Raw genomic sequence first — 19,705 nt, forward strand, 5'->3', positions numbered from 1 at the left:
ATAGGAGGCTATTAATGGCTATTGGCATTATACTAAGAGATAGTACAGAATGCAAGCGTTTTAGGTATGATCAAAGACCTCCCCCAACTTGTGTTCTACAAGAGCTGGGTAGATGAAAGTGACTGATTTGTCCCACATGTATTTCACCTTCGCCCTATGGAAATCCAGCACAAGCTGAGAGATGGAAGTTTTATTCTTCGTATCAGGTTGGTAATAAACCACAATTCTCCACACACATTCTGGAATTAGGCACGGTGATTATAGAGAGATGGATGAGGCCTGGGAATTAATGACTGTACTCACTTGTGTGTTAGCTACAGTACTTGGCTTGTGTAGGTAAAGAATTGCATCGTATTTTATCTGTGATTTCGTACTTAATTTTAGGTGAAATTCTAGCTTTATATTAAGTTGTTTATTTACATGATTTTACTGATGGTTATGTCTGCTTGACTATAAAAAGCACCAGACACAATACTGTCAGATGCTACGTAATTCAGGAGGTTTTGATGGTTATTTTACATGTCTGTTAAACTGTTCCAGTAATTATTGGAGTGGATCAGCAGTGGATCAGCAGTGGATTAGCCAATAACTAAAAAATTATGGCTGCACCAGTTTGCATGCAGTAAAATACATTGGCACCCATCCAAAATGAATGCCATCATGCACCAAAAATAAAAATACAGTTTTTGAGGTCTACATTGTTCCTGCCCGCAATACTGCAGTTTTTCTGAAGTAATACTGCAGTTTTTTGGACATGAAAAAACTGCAATACTGCACTTTTACTGCAGTATTACTGCACATTTACTGTAGTTTTACTGCATTTGTACTTCACTGTACTGCAGTTGTACTGCAGTTATTTTTGTACGGAAGTACAAATGCAATAAAGCTACAGTACTTTGAAGTACAACTGTAGGTTTGCAATATAAAAAAAGTGCAGTAAATGTGCAGTAAAAGTGCAGTAAAAGTGCAGTAAATGTGCAGTAAAAGTGCAGTATTGCAGCTTTTTCATGTCCAAAAAACTGCAGTATTACTTCAGAAAAAACTGCAGTAATTTTTCGTAAGGGAGGGTAGACATTCCTGATGGAACATGCAAAATGGCAAATTGTTTTAGTAAATTCAGTAGATGAATGGTTGCAAGTGTGGGAGCAGCAGCATAATATTGATAAATGTACAATAATGCACTTGGGACATAAGAATCCCAAAGCAGGATATAGCACTTAAGGGCACTGTTCTGTCAGTGAGAGCAGAAGGACTAAGAATTTATGACTAAGTAGTTCTGGGTATTTAAAGACAAGTAGACAATGCAATAAAGAGTTAGAAGAAGCCAGCAGAGTGTTGGGTTGTATAGCTAGAGCCATTAGTAGTAGGAAGAAGAAGGTTAGTCAGCTTTACAGATCTTTGGTCTGACCTCTCCTAGAGTATTGTGTACCGTTCCGGAGAGAGTTGAGATGAGGGCTACCAAAATAGTAAGTAATAGTTACAAATTATCAGGAAAGACCAAAGCATCTCAATATATATATAGCTTAGGGGGGGGGAGGGGAGAAATACTTTAAGTAAACTACAGGTGGGAAGTTTGTTTTGAAGAAGGAGAAATGTTAGCACAAGGTCATGATCTTAAACTAGAGAGTCAGAGTCTTAGATGTGATGTAAGAAACCTATACTTTACCAAGAGGTTGATAAATAGAAATGCCTCCAAGCAGAAGAGGTAGGGGCAAATAGAGTGTGCAAATTTAAACATGCATGGGAAAGGCATAAAAAATTTCCTGAATCTAAGACAAGTCCAACGACTGATTGAGGGTCTGAGTCTTTATGTCAGGAACAACAAGAAGACTAGATAGGCCAAATGGTTCTTATCTGCTGTCAAATTCTGTTTCTTTAGGTCTTCAGTACTGAAATGATCTTGTGAAATGAAAATCATTAAATCAGGGTGCTGACACATTTTATTGTGTATAGTTAATGTGTTTTTGTGCTATTCTATCAATATTGGAAATCGTGTTTATATTGGGTTTTGGAGAAGCCTATTTGATAGATTGAGGAACAATATCTATCCTTTCCTGTGTTACCTTCGTTACACATGCCTTTTTTATTTCTTCACTCTCTTAGGTCAAAACTGCAGTTTTACTCTGCAAGAACGAAACGGGACCGTAGAAAGTCCAGGATTCCCATATGGATATCCGAATTATGCCAACTGCACATGGACAATTACTGCAGAAGCGCAGAACCGAATACAGCTGGTATTCATTTCATTTGCCTTAGAAGAAGACTTTGATGTCCTCTCTGTATACGACGGGGAACCTACTCCTGAAAACCTAAGGACAAGGTACATATATATATCATTTCAATGGTTACATATTAAATATAACTAACTAAAGGTTATTACTATGTAAAGCATTTTTATTTATTTTGCCTTTATACCACTGTATGTATTAAAATACAATAATAATATTTTTTTATTCTGGAAAAATACCAAGTAAATTGAAAGACAGTGTGTCAAAAATGTTAAATACAATACATAAAGTGTTATAGCTATATATATATATATATATATACACATATATATATATATATATATATATATATATATATTGCTATATAGTAATATAGATATATATATATATATCCTCCATATCATATATATATTGCTATATAGTAATATATATATATATATATATATATCCTCCATATCCTATAACATTTTTTCCACTCTTTGGGATAATTGTGTCAATCGGCTAACTGCTCTGTTTGCCATTTATCATAAACAAAGATAATCTTAAAAACCTAGTATAAGCCCAACTTGTACATCCCTCGGCTAAAAAGCAACAGGCGGTAATTCAGAATCAGATGCATTCAATTATAGATGTTGTATAGCATGCTGTAATTATTGGATCACAGTCTGATCCACAAAAAGCAGAATTAGCAAATTAAAAAAAGTGCAAGATGGAAATGCCTCTTAACATCAGTAGAACATAGCCGGTTGAATTTTAACATGCTAAGCCCTACATAAAAAAAAGCATTTGGTGTTTAATTAATGGAAAAAAGACATATTTGGCAGTGTATCTCTTTTATTACTGTGAATAATTCAGCATAATGGCCCACCCACGACAGAGCTAATTATTTTATTTCCTTATTAAAAAAAATCCAAGTGCTATAAAAATGAAGCTGATACTGAAAATCAATCCGTGGTTCTCCTACATATTCATTTTGAAGTTTTGTGCGGTGCCTGCATGGGCATCATTAACATCATTATGTTTGTTGTGGGTGTGTTAGTTCATGTGTTGTGAGATCTGTTGTGCGTAGGCCAATTAAATGTCAACAAAACAGCTTTGTGGCAGCCATTTTGTAGTCTGCATGTGTAGCAGGCCATTTTCTACTGCACAGAAAATGCTGACAAAGACACATTCTGATCTGGATTTATGTAACTAAACTAGTACCCCATCCTTGCACGTCTACTCTTGTTTTAAGGCAAAGGGAGGCCACACTGATTATACTTAACCCTATACTGGTTTCCGTGGACCATGACATGGCTGCCAACATTGCTAGGCGCCCTAGTTAATAGTCTAGATTGCCTTGTGGTAAATCCTTCTGTGCGTTGTCCGAACTATCCATGAAACAGATAATACATGCTATGACAAGTCTATTCTGTTAATTACAAAGACACTTTAAGTAGGAAGGTGCATTGATTTTGTATTGGAAGTGTAGCTATTTACTGCCTACACTTCATTGTCTTCAGAATTCCCTCAACTTATCGGCACCTTTTGTCGGAAGAAGAATTATGTTCACATCTTCGCAGTACTTCTGTGTATGATACTGATGTAGATGTAAACTAGTTTAACGTTTGCTTTTTATCAGATTATGACATTGTGTTGAGATTGTATTTTTATACTTTTTATACTTTATACTGTTATAGCGTACTGTGGACGCATGACGGCATATGATGCTTATACATACAAACTACAATGGTTGTCATTGTAATAATATTATGCTACTGGGCTCGTAAAACTCCATGTGCCAGGTCACCATCGCAAAAATGAATTGAATTCTGATGCCAGTGGTTTCCCCAGCTGGTGTTACCACCAGCTAGATCTCTATGGAGCAAGCCTTCCTTCCCATATAATGTCTTCAAGTGCTAGTAAACTTTTTTCTATCCATAAAATCATCCCGTTGACATTGGTGTAGTAAAATTCGATTTATTAGGAGAGTTTTTCACAAGTTATGAGAAAGTGATTAATGTTTTATGCATCTATTTTAAAAAGGGCAAAGAAAAACTTTAATGTCGCTTGAAGGCAAAGTTATTCCCTGCTCTAAGTACAAGTTATTATAATGTTATTATATGTACAATAGCCACATATTCATAAACTAAAATCAATTACAATTAAGTACAATTAAGATTATATATATATATATATATATATATATGATCCAAATATATGTTTATTCAACATATCTTCTGTTTAATAACACAAATTAAATATAATTATTATTATCCTTATTATTATTTATCTATTTATATGGTGCTATCATATTTGCCAGCCCTGTACAATGTTTAATTAAACAGTATTTTTATGTTACTGTATGTTAAATAAATGCTTGAAAATAAAATCTAAATAACATACCATAAAATAGTCTTTAATACCTTCTGCCCCACTACAGTAAACCACACATCCTTATGTACATTTTTAATGACACACTTTCTTAATCGATAACACAATAAATGCATCATTTACTAAAAACCTAAAAAAAAAAGGAAAATACAAATTTAGTTAGTCCCAAAGATGGAAAATCTGACAACGCAGAGATATAAAAAGATAAAACATATAAAGATACAAACGTGAAACAGATCAAAGCTCATTTAACCCTAAAGTGTCCTGTATTTTGAAGAGAAAATAACAAAGCAAAAATCAAATTCGTTTAACTATATATAGATTTGTCTTAAAAATGTACATGTGTACTGCGTTTGGGTTGTACAATTTGTACACAGAAATTTAGAAATTCCCCAAAAACTTCATGTATCTTCTTTTACATACGAGATGTCTTGGCTTTGTGGTTTCTACAGGAGTTTGCTATTAATTGAACTGCGTAACGTCCAGCGCAGTTATTAAGGCTGTGATATGATTATGAGCCGCTGTGACATCTCTGCAGCTGCCAAGTGTCGGCTCGTCGTCCAAGTGCGTGGCACTAGGTTACCCGGTTAGTGCCCTGGAGCAAGACATTCTGCCTCATCCCAGGATTTGTCACCATTGTGACTGCGAAGGCAGAGAGAGCAGTGGTATATTCTGACTAATAAATGTTAGCTATAAAACACTTCCATATGCAGAGCTGCTGGGTACTGTGTGTCGGCACTGCATGGTTTAACAGGAATAATACAAATATTCTACTTAAAACACTCTACTGGGAATTATGCATCATATAATCAGTCTAGGGGAGCTTTAGTTTATTTTTTTATTAAACTGATATGTTTTGTATTAGAGAGAGAAGACTATTTTATATATACTTTTATTAGTTAAAAGGAGTTAGAAAAATATTAAGCAGTAGAATCATTAGGCAGATAACAACGGTAGCTTTATGTCTATTTCTTACATGTTTAATTATTCTCACTGTATTAGCCTTTACTACGTCTGCTGGGAGGCTGATATGTGTATCCGCCACTCACTCAGTAAAAAGATGCATTTTTGGTAATACTTCCACTTCTACAAAGAGTTAAAAGCAATGCTGTGCTTTACAAGGTAAGTGTGGCATTGGTGAACGCTGAGCCAATTACCATTGTAATTGGTGGGGACCGAACCTATGGCAGCTTGCAGAAGCCCCAAATTGCTTGATAAATGGTGAATTCTGCAAAATGCTTTTTTCCAGATTTACCAAACTCGATGTATAATCCCCTGATTTTGTCTTCTGTTATTGGAATTATTTGTCCCCGGAAACGTATCCTGAATCCCTAAAAATGAATGAGATATCAAAATCATCCTTTGCCATAAAACATAGTCCACACAAGACTTTATTGACTTTATATCACCCCAACCAATATATTATAGATACTGAATGTACAACAAATGACATTCAGTGAATACACTTATCCCTTTAACAAAATTTCACTGGGTTTTATTCTATAAATCTGGACATATAGGTGTCCACATTTATATAGGTATTTTTTTTTTTTTTACCGCAGTCCAACTATGCGTCTTGAAAACATAAAGAAAACATCTCTCCAGTGTTCAAAGTAAGCTTTAATTGTTTGTTATAGACCGAAAGGAAGCTGATCCAGCTAGGAAGACCAAAGAGTTGTCATCCATTATCCTGTGGAAGTGAATTGTTGGCGTACCCTATTTCCACCCAATTATGTAAAATGCTCAAAGGAAATCAGCTCACGAGAGAGACTACAGTTTCTACCTGGCATCATTATTAATGATGACTTTCCCATCTTCTGAAGGCGGCTGCTCGGGATGTAAGAATAAGGAAGAGGATGTTGAAAGGGTTTTTTTTAGGCAGTTTTCACTCTGTCTTTACCCGTGAAATCAGTCACATTAGCATCTTAAATGTCAGAGGGGTATATTCTGGCATCTACATTTAGCTGCTCTGAATACTAAAGTACGAGACGTAAATCTCACACACAAAAGTGGTAGTCCTCTAATTTACTCCGGGAGAAGAACCAGTAGAGGAGACAATGTTACCTACCGTCACAGACATTGCAAGAAATGACTACTATTTGGCTGTAGATATACAGGCAACTTGTCTTTAAGAAGATAAAAGATGATTATACCTGAGATTTTACAGCATTGCAGTACAGATGGAAGAGACATGACGCATGTGTTGTGGGCATGTGTTAGTTATTTTCCAAATATATTTTTATACAAACAAAGGAAAAAGTAATTTTCCCTGTATTTCCTTCCCGTATGCAGTATTTTCAAACAGATTTTCCTACTACATTTGAAAATAATTGATGTTCACTAAACATTTAATTGATGAAAGAAGCCTATTGAAGAAACCAATATAAATAGATATTATTGTAGAATTTGAAACATACTTGCCTGAAGATACTAGCCACTTAGCCCGTCTCATCAAGTCTGCTCATCTTTTCTACCTGCTGAAAAACCTTAAACCTTACTTGATCCTTGGTTAAGTCTTGTAGCCTTATGTCTAACTCATCAATGCTTAAAAATTCTGTATTAACCTCAGAAAGATATTCTGCTTAGCTACCATCCTCTCAGTGATATGACATTTATTAAGCCCATGACCATCTAGTTTTACATTAGAAATTCCTGCCTCGGAAATATAATTTTGTTTTAATAACTTGTATCTAATTTGAGGCTTCTGTCGTATTACCTTCCACTGGCAGCAACAGGGTTCCTGTCCCAGCAGCTTCCTGACTGCTCCCCAATGGAGCAGCCAATCAGTGGCAAGAAAGTGCTTGCATTGAGATCAGTGGGAGTGCTTTCTGAGCATAAATTGATCAAATTGCATAGATCAAATTTCTTCTGCCGGCAGTTGTTGTGTGGTGAATCTGATACACTCCATACTTACCCTCAACATGAAGAGAACACAGGGTTACTTTCGATATGGGGACATACATATGTGGAACTATACTGACAGTGTAGTCACTTAGCTACCTTGATGACCTAACATCCCAATGCCGCTGTTGGTCTACTTGCCTCCTAGTCCAGTGGTAAGCCCCACCAATCATATACGCTTCGTAGAACACAGGTGAAACTGGGAGCTTTGCAGTGGCTTTTGGTGTATCCTCTAAGAAAGTAATGGTGTTCCAGTAAAATGTCACTATGCATCGCAGTAACACTGGCATTTCCACATCAGCAGATCCGGGATTGATTCTTCCACCCCGTGTCTTTAAGAATGTCAGTGTAATGCAGACTAATGTGCCGGATCACGAAAGGCCGATAACATTATAATTCTATATAAGTATGATGGCGGTTGATTGTCTACAGACGGTGTCACATTGCATGGCTGTTCTGTTGTAGACACAGATGTGTTATGCCAGAAGCATGCATAACGTTAATTAAAGTTGTAAATTCATGGCGTTCCCTTCAGGCATAGGATGTAGGAATGGCCCTAATAATTATATCTTTTATGTTCATCTAATCTTCTCTTGTTTCATGTTTATGCTGTTTTGTGTTGTACTATTCTGCATTGTTGCCTATGGAGGTCACAGGGGCCATACAATATTTATTACGCTAGACTCGCCACCTAATTATGCCCGTGATTCTGACCATTTTTCCACCCGGATTAAGTGTGTCTCATTCTAACCCTGTCATTTTATAAACATTCCACCCCCCCTATTTGGGTGCCAAAATTGTCTTAAATATAGCGCATCATAAAAAAAAGTGCAATAAGAAAAAGGGGCTTACAGGGAATGGAATAGGATCAATCCCTCGTCACATTGTGTAGTTACCTGGTTATTGAAAGATATTGGGTAGACCACCACTTAGAATCTTATTACCAACCTCTTGAGTGGGAAAATGCATTTCTTTCCCAAACAAGCCTTGTTACTCTGAGATTGCAAAGAAACCACATTTGTAATTACTCACTAAGCTCGATCTGAGCTCCAGTTATTGATTTATCCAAAGTACTGATCTATTTACAGATGGCAAATAATTGTTTTTTGCCAATCTTTCGCCTTTTAATTACCGTAATATGAAATCTGTCTTGTTTTCCACTCCAGCTATTACGAAAGCAACAGAGCAAGCCATGGATTACCCTCCCCCCTGCTTCTGTCCCATTGAGGGAGACAGAATGTTCTTTATATTACCAACCAGTAAGGGGGGAAGCCTGTGAGGGGAATATTAATTTGAAGGAAGAGAGTGGCTTTTATGAATGCCGTGTCACCTCACATTAGGTAAATAACAGGGCGATCCATTGAGAAAACTCCATATGAACCCATGACCTTAGCCTCTGATTGCACACTCAGATTAGCAATGACGGGCGGGAATAAATTGACCTAGGCCCAAAACGGATCAAACAAAAATGAATGATTGTATCATTTGCTTCAGCAAACACTGGAATACACAGACTGCGTTAAAGAGTTACCATGTAACATATACAGAACACGGATGTGAAAGATTATTTCACTTAATGTGGCGGCAGTTTTTGTACATATAGTTTTAATTCATAACAAATGTATGTTATCTTTGTATGTTAGGTCCACCATCCATTGCAAATGTGAAATCAAGTCATTAATCACTGAAAAACCATGCATCCACAAAATGAAGGCTTATCATGGTATTCTTCCAATGATAGTCTGGGTTTTTTTATATGAATATGAGTGTTTCACATTATTCTACAGCCCTAAAACTCATAGTGATGGGTATATTTAAATTGAGTAAACTAAACACAAAATTTTGTTCCCAAATGCTTTACTTAGCTATCTAAATATGGATCAATAGGTCACAAAGTAGGGTAACCACATCGACCATGTTTTCCAGGACACATATCATTTTTACATATTGCTGACCATCCCAGATAAAACGCTGCCCAGCAGTATATGAGATGTATAGACTTATGAACGGGGACCAATTAATCACATATACATCCTCATACTGCAGGGCAGCATTGTATCCGGGCTGGTGCCCGATGTGGTCGCCCTATCACAAAGTCACATAAAAAGTCTTAGTAAAACCCACCCTCTAGCTGCACCCCATTACACACCTGTGCATTCGGGAGCTTATTGTGTATTTTTACCTTTTAAAATGTTTAACTTTTTATAATGGTTTTATTAAATTGTGCTGTGGCATGTGGGTAAAGAAAGAGGGAAAAAAAGGGATTCATTAATAGATTAGCTTGAAGTGAAAATAAATTACAAAAAAATCCCAATTTTCTTAATACACAAGTAAATATATAATGCGCATGGCATAGATAAAAAGGAATAGGATACAGTCCAAAAAAATCTGAAGCCTCTGTAGTGCGTAAACTTCATTAAATGTACATAAATAAGTAGCACACCCTACTTTATGCCAATCATACTCCTTCAATAGACTTATTCATGCCTGTTCCAAGCCAATATCCACCAATTAGTTTTAGGCCATTAGTTTTATGTCGGTCAGCCATCTCCCAGCTTCTTTTTCCACTATTTTATTATTATTATTATTATTATTATTTTATAAAAGAGACAAATCCACTTCTATATAAGGTCCTTAATGTTTTCATTATAAAAACCCTTCTTTACGCTTCAGAATACTCATTATTTCTTAAGGAAAACGTCTGCTCTAGGTAGACAGGAACTGATGTATGGGTTTGTTATGGTGTCTTCACACAGTAGCTTTAAGATGGGTTTTTTGAGGTTACGTTAAAAATCAACTTAATATTGTATGTGTATTTATGCTTCTATAGTTCCTTGCCACTATTCTTTAGCACATAAATTCTTCAGTGATTCTGCTTTCTGAATAATAGACAGACGGATGCTGGATTATACCTTGCTTCTGCATTGCATCTGTGTGGTTTCTCTGTGGTATACATAAATACAAGAACTAGAAACACAGTCTGCCAAACCAGGAACAGGTAATTGTTAGGCATCAACTACAACCCCTACAATTCTCAAACTTTGGTGAGTTTAATGGTGGTTGAGGAACATGTAGGTTCAGCAAAGGTACCTTCTCAACGTAGAGGACCAAGAACTATCACCATCTATACACAATATAGCCACACACACTTATTTTACATTTGAATGAGGTTTCTCTCATCTGTAATTGTATGAATAGATACTGTGTGAATAGATATTGTATTCTTCAGGATTCTTCCCCTTTAAGTATCAGCATGCTCTAAATTTGTCTATGATCAGTCAAATGTTCTTTCTATTGTGTCTTTCCTTTTGGCTGCCTAACATCTGCACCTCATCTAAGAAACTCGATTAACATGTCTCGTATCTTTTGCTGGGGTACTAACAGTTGCAATATGAATCTTTTGATCCGCAAGGTGCACATTTCAGCAACTTAGACTCTAACCCCTCTTGAGTACAATAAGCCTCATCTTGTTTCATTCCTGCTAAAAAGGAAAAAAAAAATATGAAATCCATTGATAGCAAAGCCAACCTAAATCTGCATATTGCATGTTCCAGTTTCTTTGTGCGAGCTACAAAAAAAAAACTGATCAAAGATTCTTTGACTGCTTCCTGAGCTCTGGATTTGAGGGAATGCAAAGTTGTATTAGCAAGCTGCTAACTGAGTCATAGAGGATAGGACAATAGCACAGGGTGTGGATTATTTCATAGTCGATAATCGGTTTTAGTAACATTATTTGCTAAGACTGAAACAATATGTACGTTAGTTAAGTTTAACTATTTACTAGATTAAGTTTTGAAAGTAAATTAATTTAATTTTGTAATTTTGCTTTCTGACTTGGCTGTAAGTACTTTTATCACTAAAGAGAGCGTTGTGTTTTAGCTCCTTGACTTCACTATACATTATGAAGGCCCACCTACAGTGAGATCTGCTGCAGAAAGAGTCTTGGTTGGCCCTGTGTAATGTATAGTTAAATCAGCAAGTTGACATCCAAGTCATCTTGGCTAGCCTAGGCATTCACGCACCTGCCTTTCATAGTGCATAGTGGAGTAAGGGAGTCAAAACCACAATTCTTTTGCAAACTCTCCCACCAACTCTCCCTTTAGCGAATGATCTACTAGTCATATTGTAAGATATTGATGTCTGCAAAGAAACTTTTAATAATATAATTTCCCACTTCTTAAGACTCTAATGTATTTAGGTTTGGTTTTTTAGCATAACAAACAATATGTTGCCTGGATCGGCCACCACTACATCAGAAGGTAATGAGTTTCACAGCTTAACTGACCTGAAAAGAATGTCTATCCTGGTAGCTGTTGGTACTAACACTGATATGAAACCCTGTTGTCACTCCATTATAATGTGATACTGAAAGCTCTATGACACTAACTTAAATATTTGTAGAATAAACACATACTTCTAAATCTGTCACTTTACTCATATTAAGTCAACAATCAATCCATAATCGTAAACGTAAACACATAGTGTCATAGTTTTGCAGCAGATGCTCCAAGGTCTTCCCGGTGGAGCAAAAAAAAGAAATAATTCCAGTTTTCGAGACACTAGCCAAGTAAGCAGAGAAAAAAGTGCATCATGACTTTGTTTTCCCCTGGATTACCTTCATCTCTTAATTTTATGGAAAATGTTCCTGACGCCTAAAAAAATTCTACAAAATATATTATTTTGGTGCTGCACTGTTCTGTGTGTGGTATTATTCATAAGCATTAGGTTTTACAGGGTAACTACCACCATATAACACCATAAAATTAGTAACTTTTTAAAAATAATTTGCTATGTTTCACGCAAGTTTTAGCCCATGATCCTCTGATTTGGGAAGCAAGTTCTTTTGGTAACCTCTTGGAGATCAGAACAACTGATTGTGTCAAATGTAATGCAGTATGTAACATAATTATGACTTCCACACATGTGTTCTAATGCAAGCCACACACTGTCCCAAAAAAGTGACAATGTAGGCGCTTCTGAACACCCTTTAGAGTCCGACTTTGAAAGTTGACATACAACTGGAGAGAACACTGCTTGTACTGCCAGTAAATCACTGGGACAACAGGAGCTAAGTCACCTATACAAAACTTTATGTCAATACTTTCCCCTGAAAGTTTTCTCCCATGTTGGAAAACATCTGTTTAAACTAACATGTAAAAAAAACCCATAAACATAATGTCCATAGTACGCAATTGTGTATATATTGCATTCACTGCTCCAGTGGATAGCAGCACACACTTGTAACCATTCAGTTGACCTTTTAGGGTCAGATATTGAAGCTTTAATGTAGGTGCATCTTAGTGCTTATACATCTTTTAATTGGTTGAATAATAGTTTTGTTAATGTTTTCAGTTTATAAGTGAATGCTTCAGCCATAGATATTGTATGTGCTGTGAGAGGAATACAGTGGTCTCTGTGCTCTCTAATTGCAGTGTTTATGAATATATAATCCATGGATATATAATCCATGTTTGGTAAAGACCTGAGTACTAGGTGTTCTTGTTCTCCTAAATTCCAATGTAGAAGCAGGTAGCATCTTCTCTTAAGCTCACGGAAAGCAGAATTAAGTCCTTCAGTATTGTCCCAGAATAAAAATAAGTCATTGCAATGGAATAAAAGGGTTGTCAAATGAGTTTTATACAAAGTAAAGTGCCTTTGCAGCTGCTGCCTGGCATTCACCACTAACACATTGTATTGCAGATTAGAATGCTGTAAACCATATACAACTTCTCAACAAACATCTTATTTAGTTGACTTTGGTTTTGCTAGGATTATGTTATTACTTTGGTCAAATACCCGTTGAAGAAGTTTCCTGTTTGTTGTTGAAGCTTCAGGAACTGTGAACCATTGTAAAAGTCACTATACATTTGCATAGGATCCAGTCTTCAACAGTAGACGATTCGCTGACCATTTCATATTAAAACGATTCCCCAATGGACAAGTTGAAAAAGCATGGCGTTCCTCCGAGATCACATCACAGACAGAACCAAACATTAATATCAAACGGTACTTTTCAGGCTCACAGTGCACAGAGGCAGAGTTACCTCACTGAATATAGCAGATAAAGTCTTTTGATTTACAGATCAGATATCAAGCGAATATCACCAACATTTCTCACCGAACACATTTTTATCAGGTTATTAAAGAAAAAAAAATAAGGTAATGTGTTCTACAAACTCATTTTAAAATAGCTCATAAAAAAAATCCATATTCATATTATAAGCCTTAGTAAAAGAACAATACATAAAATAAGATTTAAACAGTAAGCGTTACCTAATTTATCGCACCTAATGTTTTTAAGTATTAAAGGGAGTATGTCATCTAATAGAATTACAGACAGTGCGGATTACATTTTATTAGTGCTTTCACACATAGTATAGTGATGTCAAGGATGACACGTCATATGGATGACTCTACTCCTAGTAAATGCTAGATTGATGTTAGGGTGAAACGTCTATCATCCTCAGCCAAACATTGGTTTGGAGTAACCGTATGGTTTGTAATGAAGCAACACTGTAGTGTACCGTGCACTAGGGGCACCGACGTGTGCACACATCCCAAATGTCCCTGTTTAGGAGAGACAGTCCCGCTTTGGACCCAAATGTCTCTTTTGCTTTCATTATGTCTCTTTTTTAAGAAGATATAAATAGTCACAATAATACACCTATAAGCAGCAATACATTAGGAAGGGGTGCATACATCTATGATACCTATGACAGCAAAACCCCGATATTTCCTACTGTACGGTCCCTAGTTTTTCATGCAATATACATGCAGATTATTTGTTTCCACTTAGTGCCTTTCACAACGAGATTACATTTGAGGTTGTCTATTACGATTTGCAGACATATCCACGCAGTGCACCGGATCCCTTGGTGTGAAGCTAAAAAGGTATCCACTCCATCTAATAACTTATCATGTCAAAAGTTTTATTGATGGCAACTAAAACCCAGGACCTCCTAGGAACCTGGAACATGTCCAACCAGAGATAGAGAAGTTACAAATTCGTTTTATTGCCATACTTAAGATTTATTCTTCTAAAATAATAATCCTATTCCGATGACATTTTGTTCACCCTCCTCCAATTTCATTTTGCAAGTTCCATTTATAGTGTGCTGTTTTAGCGAGAGTATATCACTCATTCATTTTACAGCTGTGGACTGCGGACCAAAGAGTGAGCTTTCTATTTTTTTTATTATTATTATTTATTTATTTTCCTTATTTGTTACAAGGATAAAACCTCTTGAAATATATGGTGCTCCAGGGAGACTGCATGTGTATCAACCGCCTGCAAAACCTTCTTTTGGCAGACCATAAAAGCCTCCTTTTTTCTGCAGCGTTGTCAAGAAACTTCTTATTCAGGTTCCTTAAATGCTGAAAAGAGAATAGAGAGATTATTTAGATGTCTTAAATCTTATTTACAAATTCCACTCTGGACGTTGTACACATTACAAAGCTATAGCTTCTTATGTCTGCCCTCGTTCTATTTCGCTAGAAATATAACCAGGTCATTTAAAGCAACATGCTGATTTATTATGTATTAATTGATATAGTGTCATCATATTCTGCAGTGATGTAAAATGGGTGAGCAGAACATAAAAAGTAGTGGGTCACAATAACAATTTGGATTCCTCCCATGATCCATCAACCCTTTGAGAAATAAAAATGTATCTACTAGTATCCCCGTATATATATCCCCACCATCTGTGCTTGTGTTCAAATTCAGTTATTAGGATGTGTAGCCTAATAGGGTAGACTAGTAGATCTGGCTACAGTCTTGGCGCCAACAGGTTTGGTCCCATAGCCTGGATGGATCTAGCAAGGTGCTTGCAGGAATAAGTAGATACTGATTGGATATAGCTTAACGCGTTTCGCACCCGTGCTGGCGCTTACTCATACGCCTTATGAGTTTATGAGCTAATGAGTAAGCAGGAGCACGGACATGAAACGCGTTAAGCGGCATTCAAACTGTATCATCTTGTTTCTGTAAGCACAACTTTATCAGATATCAAGTCAATATCTACTGTATTTACTAATATTATTATGCATTCATCAGATTAGACATCACATGTTTCTTCAACTGTAAGCAGAGGTACCTGTTAGAGCCTATTACTGAACTAGAAAGAAATACCCAGCAATGAGAAGAAAAATATGTTATCTGGAATCACTAAATTATTTGATAATAAAACAACACACATAATTAGTGGTATATAGGCATAAACTGTTTCTGCTAAAAGAGAACATGAAACATGAATGCCTGGGTAGATTGTTTCACATTAATTTAGTCCATGGTACCCCCAAGACAACTGAGAATCTTCTGGAGAGTTGAGTGAGATGGTTTTAAAGAAACCTTCCTGCATTAATGATACATTAAATACGACCAGCCATTCATGCAGGAGAAGATCACATGGGTCGTTTACAATGCATTGGGACTTAAAATGTTCCATTCTCTAGTTAACTCTCTCTTAAGCAAATGCAAAACTTCATAGATGAGTACCCCAGTTTGCACAGGGTATACTCTCTCTATGTGTGATCTACCCTGCTTTTTGTAATAGATGAACTGCTTGGGGTATATGGTCTGTGTTTCCCCAGCCTCATATTGTTGATGAAATACTAATGATCTTCTGGGGGTTTTTTTCAGGCAGGGTGCCATAAACAAAAGGCCTCGGAGGTAGATTGCATATTGAACAATTATATCCTAAACTTCTAAATCTCTAAGTGTCTAAAGGATAAGCGATTAAAAAGCGACTCTGTTACACAGCTGAGTAAATTTTGTTATAGAATTGTTCAATATGTGGCTTGTGCCAATGTGGAAATCATTTAGGTTCAATCAGAGGCTCGTGTTCCATAAAGTTAACAATGCTTTTTAAAAGATAATGGTAGTTTTGATGGACAAAGCTGCTATATTGACACAATGTTATTTACATCAATTGCTCGCTTAGATGAGGACGTTAAATCAAGGAGAGAGTTATATGATGTTACATCTGACGTTTCATTTGTCAACCGGTTTCCGATAAACTCTTCACTGTCATTTGCTCCTGCAGTCTTATCTTTCGGATGCATACATTAGCAGTGGGGAGATGGTATTAAAAATACATGCAAAGACAAAGGATTAACCTTTTCTCTTCTGTGATCATATAAGCTCGTCTTGAATATTCTTTCAAAAACTAGATGTTTCAGGGAGGAAAGAGGCCAGTAGACTTAATGTAAGTTCCCCAGTTTTACATACTGATAAATAGGTGAGCAACTGCAGTTACATGCTTAGTGCCAGAAATCAAACTGACCTGTTCAAGGCTACCTTTATTGGTCTTTTAAGCAAAATAAATAACTAGAACTAGCGCTAAGATGGGTAATTGACTAAATTCTTCGTTTCTTGACAATACAGCTAAAGGTTACATCCAAGTACAGTATAATCGTGTGCAATGGTCATACAGCGGTAGTCAATATACAAGTATAGTCTAACAAATGTGTATAACAAACGTATATAGCCGAGGTTACGTACAAGTATGAGTTAACAGTACATAGGTATACATGTCGATATAGTAACACAGTATAGTACAGTAACTGCACAGTCCACATCGTATATGGTAAACAAAGACACATCGGCATACAGAGTAACCATAGACCTAATTGCACAAGCAACGAAGATAGTCAGCTTACATATGTGCAGGAAAAGATACGGTATGAACAAAATAAGTTGACAAAAGAAAAAAAGGAAAAGGACACGTGCTGCATCGCCGCCAACCATGTCCACCGTGTGAATATGTGCCTTATGTAAATAGGGAAGACGAGGAAAGTGTAAGATCAGGGTATGAAACCTCCACCAAAGAGACCCCAAGCACAGTATTAATCTGGACTTTTGGGAAAGTCTGGAGAAGACACAAGCTCCCTCCACCAGAACCACCTACGGTCGTTCAGATAGCCCTTCCCTCTTGAGGTCCAGACAAGTTCCTCCATGTGGCTGATAAAGTGCATTCTACTCAACCAAGCTTGGATTAAGGGAGTACCTTGTCTCTTCCAGAAGCAGGGGATAACCGATTTAGCCGCACTGATACGTGACAGAGTTTTTAATATGCGGCTAAGGTGGGTAATTGGACTGGTAACATTACTATATATAGTACGGGTACACAGATTTTTATTACCTCAGATTTTCATTCATGCCACCGTGAGTGCACACAGTTACCTTCGGATGCTGTGGTGCTCCTGTCAAGTAGTCACTATCTAGCTGTCTTGTACACTCAGAAAATACCCTAAAAAAATACTGGGAAACATAGACCAGACATGATGTGACTTAAGCTTCACAAGGTGTCAGGGCTTCAGATTCTGTTAAGCGGGTTGAACATTTCCTACAATGCTGCCTAGCGTATTATGAAAAAAGACCTTTTAAGTATCTCATTAAATGCCTCCTTACTATAGATGGTCACTGCTGTGAAGCGCAGAGGCCTTGTTTTGCTTGCGTCTTTGGCCTTTGCTAATTTTTTCCACATATTTAATGTTCCTTCACTCAATTGAACTCAGTGATTGTGTTTTATTGTAATATGCTTCGGCCTTCGGGCTTAAATCTACCAAGCTCGGAATGATATCTTTAATTATCGGACATTAAAGGCAACTCGGAATCTTTAATATGGGCGAGTGCTCTCATGCTATTGCTTTTTTAATATACAATGTCACGCCTTACTGCCCCTGCAAACCTTTAGCAGTCTAATGACTCTCTATGGCAATAGTCTGATTAATGTGCAGACATCTTTATCCCAGTAATCTATATGTACAAACAGATACATGATTACACATGAGATACCACAATCAACTGTGTTAAATTTATATCTAAATAAAGGCTGAAGCATTCCTCTAGTTCACTAATCTTAAGTAATTAAAGAGAATTAACTTGACAGATAGAAGGTCATGTCAGTTCTGCTCTTATAACTACAGGTGTGGAAGCTACTTTGCTGTATTATTTGCCTAATTGTCTAATACAAAGCTTAAGCCTTGATTATTAGAACAGTTATTGATCAAATGTATTTGTATTTATAAATTATGTTATCCTTTCTTCTGGTAAAGCCTGTTTTACAGGATTGTTACATTGTTGGTACAAATAAGGTCCCTCGGAGTCCATGGCTAAAGCCGGATACATGAGAAAATTGCAACAGTATCATGTATATACAAGCTTCCTGTGTTTATGAAAGTATGTGCACTGGTACTTGCACATACATGCTAACCATGTGCTAATTCTAAACATGTTCGCTCACAGACCCCATGACATCAGGACACTGCCGAGTGGTGAATTATCAGTTTCACAGTGAAACAATGCCTAGAACAATACATTCTCAAATCCAGGAATGCATCACGTATTGGGTCTTCCATGAGCTTTTGGTCTTAATCACATGACATGAGATGACATGAGATGACAAGCTGTGCAGTATGTGTGGGCTGGTCAGGTGTCATCTTCCCAAGAACTTATTATACTGGGCCCTCCAGCCAACTAGTTTACATGATGATCCTTTTAACAAAGGATGGGATAAAGTGAGGTGAATGAATAATTACTATTAGCCATTCAAGGCACATATGCACTATTCTAAATCAGTCTCTAGCTAATAATCTCCAAAGAAACTACAGTGTTTGAAAATTAGCAACTCAAAGTTTCAATTTGGGAAGGCAAATTTAATCAGACAAATCTCACACGTGACAGATCTGACAAAGATTTCCCTGCTTATATTTAACTTGGCTGTTTTTCAGTGAGTATGCAGGAAATTGTCATGACAGAAAAGTTCAAAATGGCAGCTTCCTGTTTAAACTGGAAGGCTTATTTTGATTCTGTTTTCAGCATATCCACTTGTAAGCATACAAAATCCAATATCAACTCCAAATGTGACATTATAGTAACTATTCTGTGTGAGCTACAATGATCCGCATTCAGCTTGGCTCTGTACTTATTAATTGTATTGACATAGCTATAAACATTTTTAGTACATAATCGATAACAAGTTTTATAGGGGAAATAATATTTTTTCGAAATGGAGCTAGGGAGAATTATGTCTTATTTGCATTACTTGATTTATGAACTTGTTTGATGGAGCCATGGAAAATGGCTCTTATCAAATGATAAGAGCCACATCCGGTCAAGTTCTGTTGCAGGTAGAGATGCTGGCTTTAATAATCTCATTATATTGATCATCAATGAGCTTGGCTGCCCAGAATCAGCAGAG

General features: G+C 36.6%; 1 protein-coding gene across 1 annotated transcript in view; it reads left to right on the forward strand.

The window, feature by feature from the left end:
* Positions 1 to 19,705, forward strand: part of CSMD2 (CUB and Sushi multiple domains 2) — a 382,136-nt gene that overhangs the window by 42,661 nt on the left and 319,770 nt on the right. Inside the window, exon 2 of the mRNA XM_053454739.1 lies at positions 2,104 to 2,320. Coding sequence (XP_053310714.1) covers positions 2,104 to 2,320 — 217 coding nt within the window. The remainder of the gene's footprint in view (positions 1 to 2,103; positions 2,321 to 19,705) is intronic.

Source organism: Spea bombifrons, chromosome 2, assembly GCF_027358695.1.
Source record: "Spea bombifrons isolate aSpeBom1 chromosome 2, aSpeBom1.2.pri, whole genome shotgun sequence".
Classification (NCBI taxonomy): Eukaryota; Metazoa; Chordata; class Amphibia; order Anura; family Pelobatidae; genus Spea; species Spea bombifrons.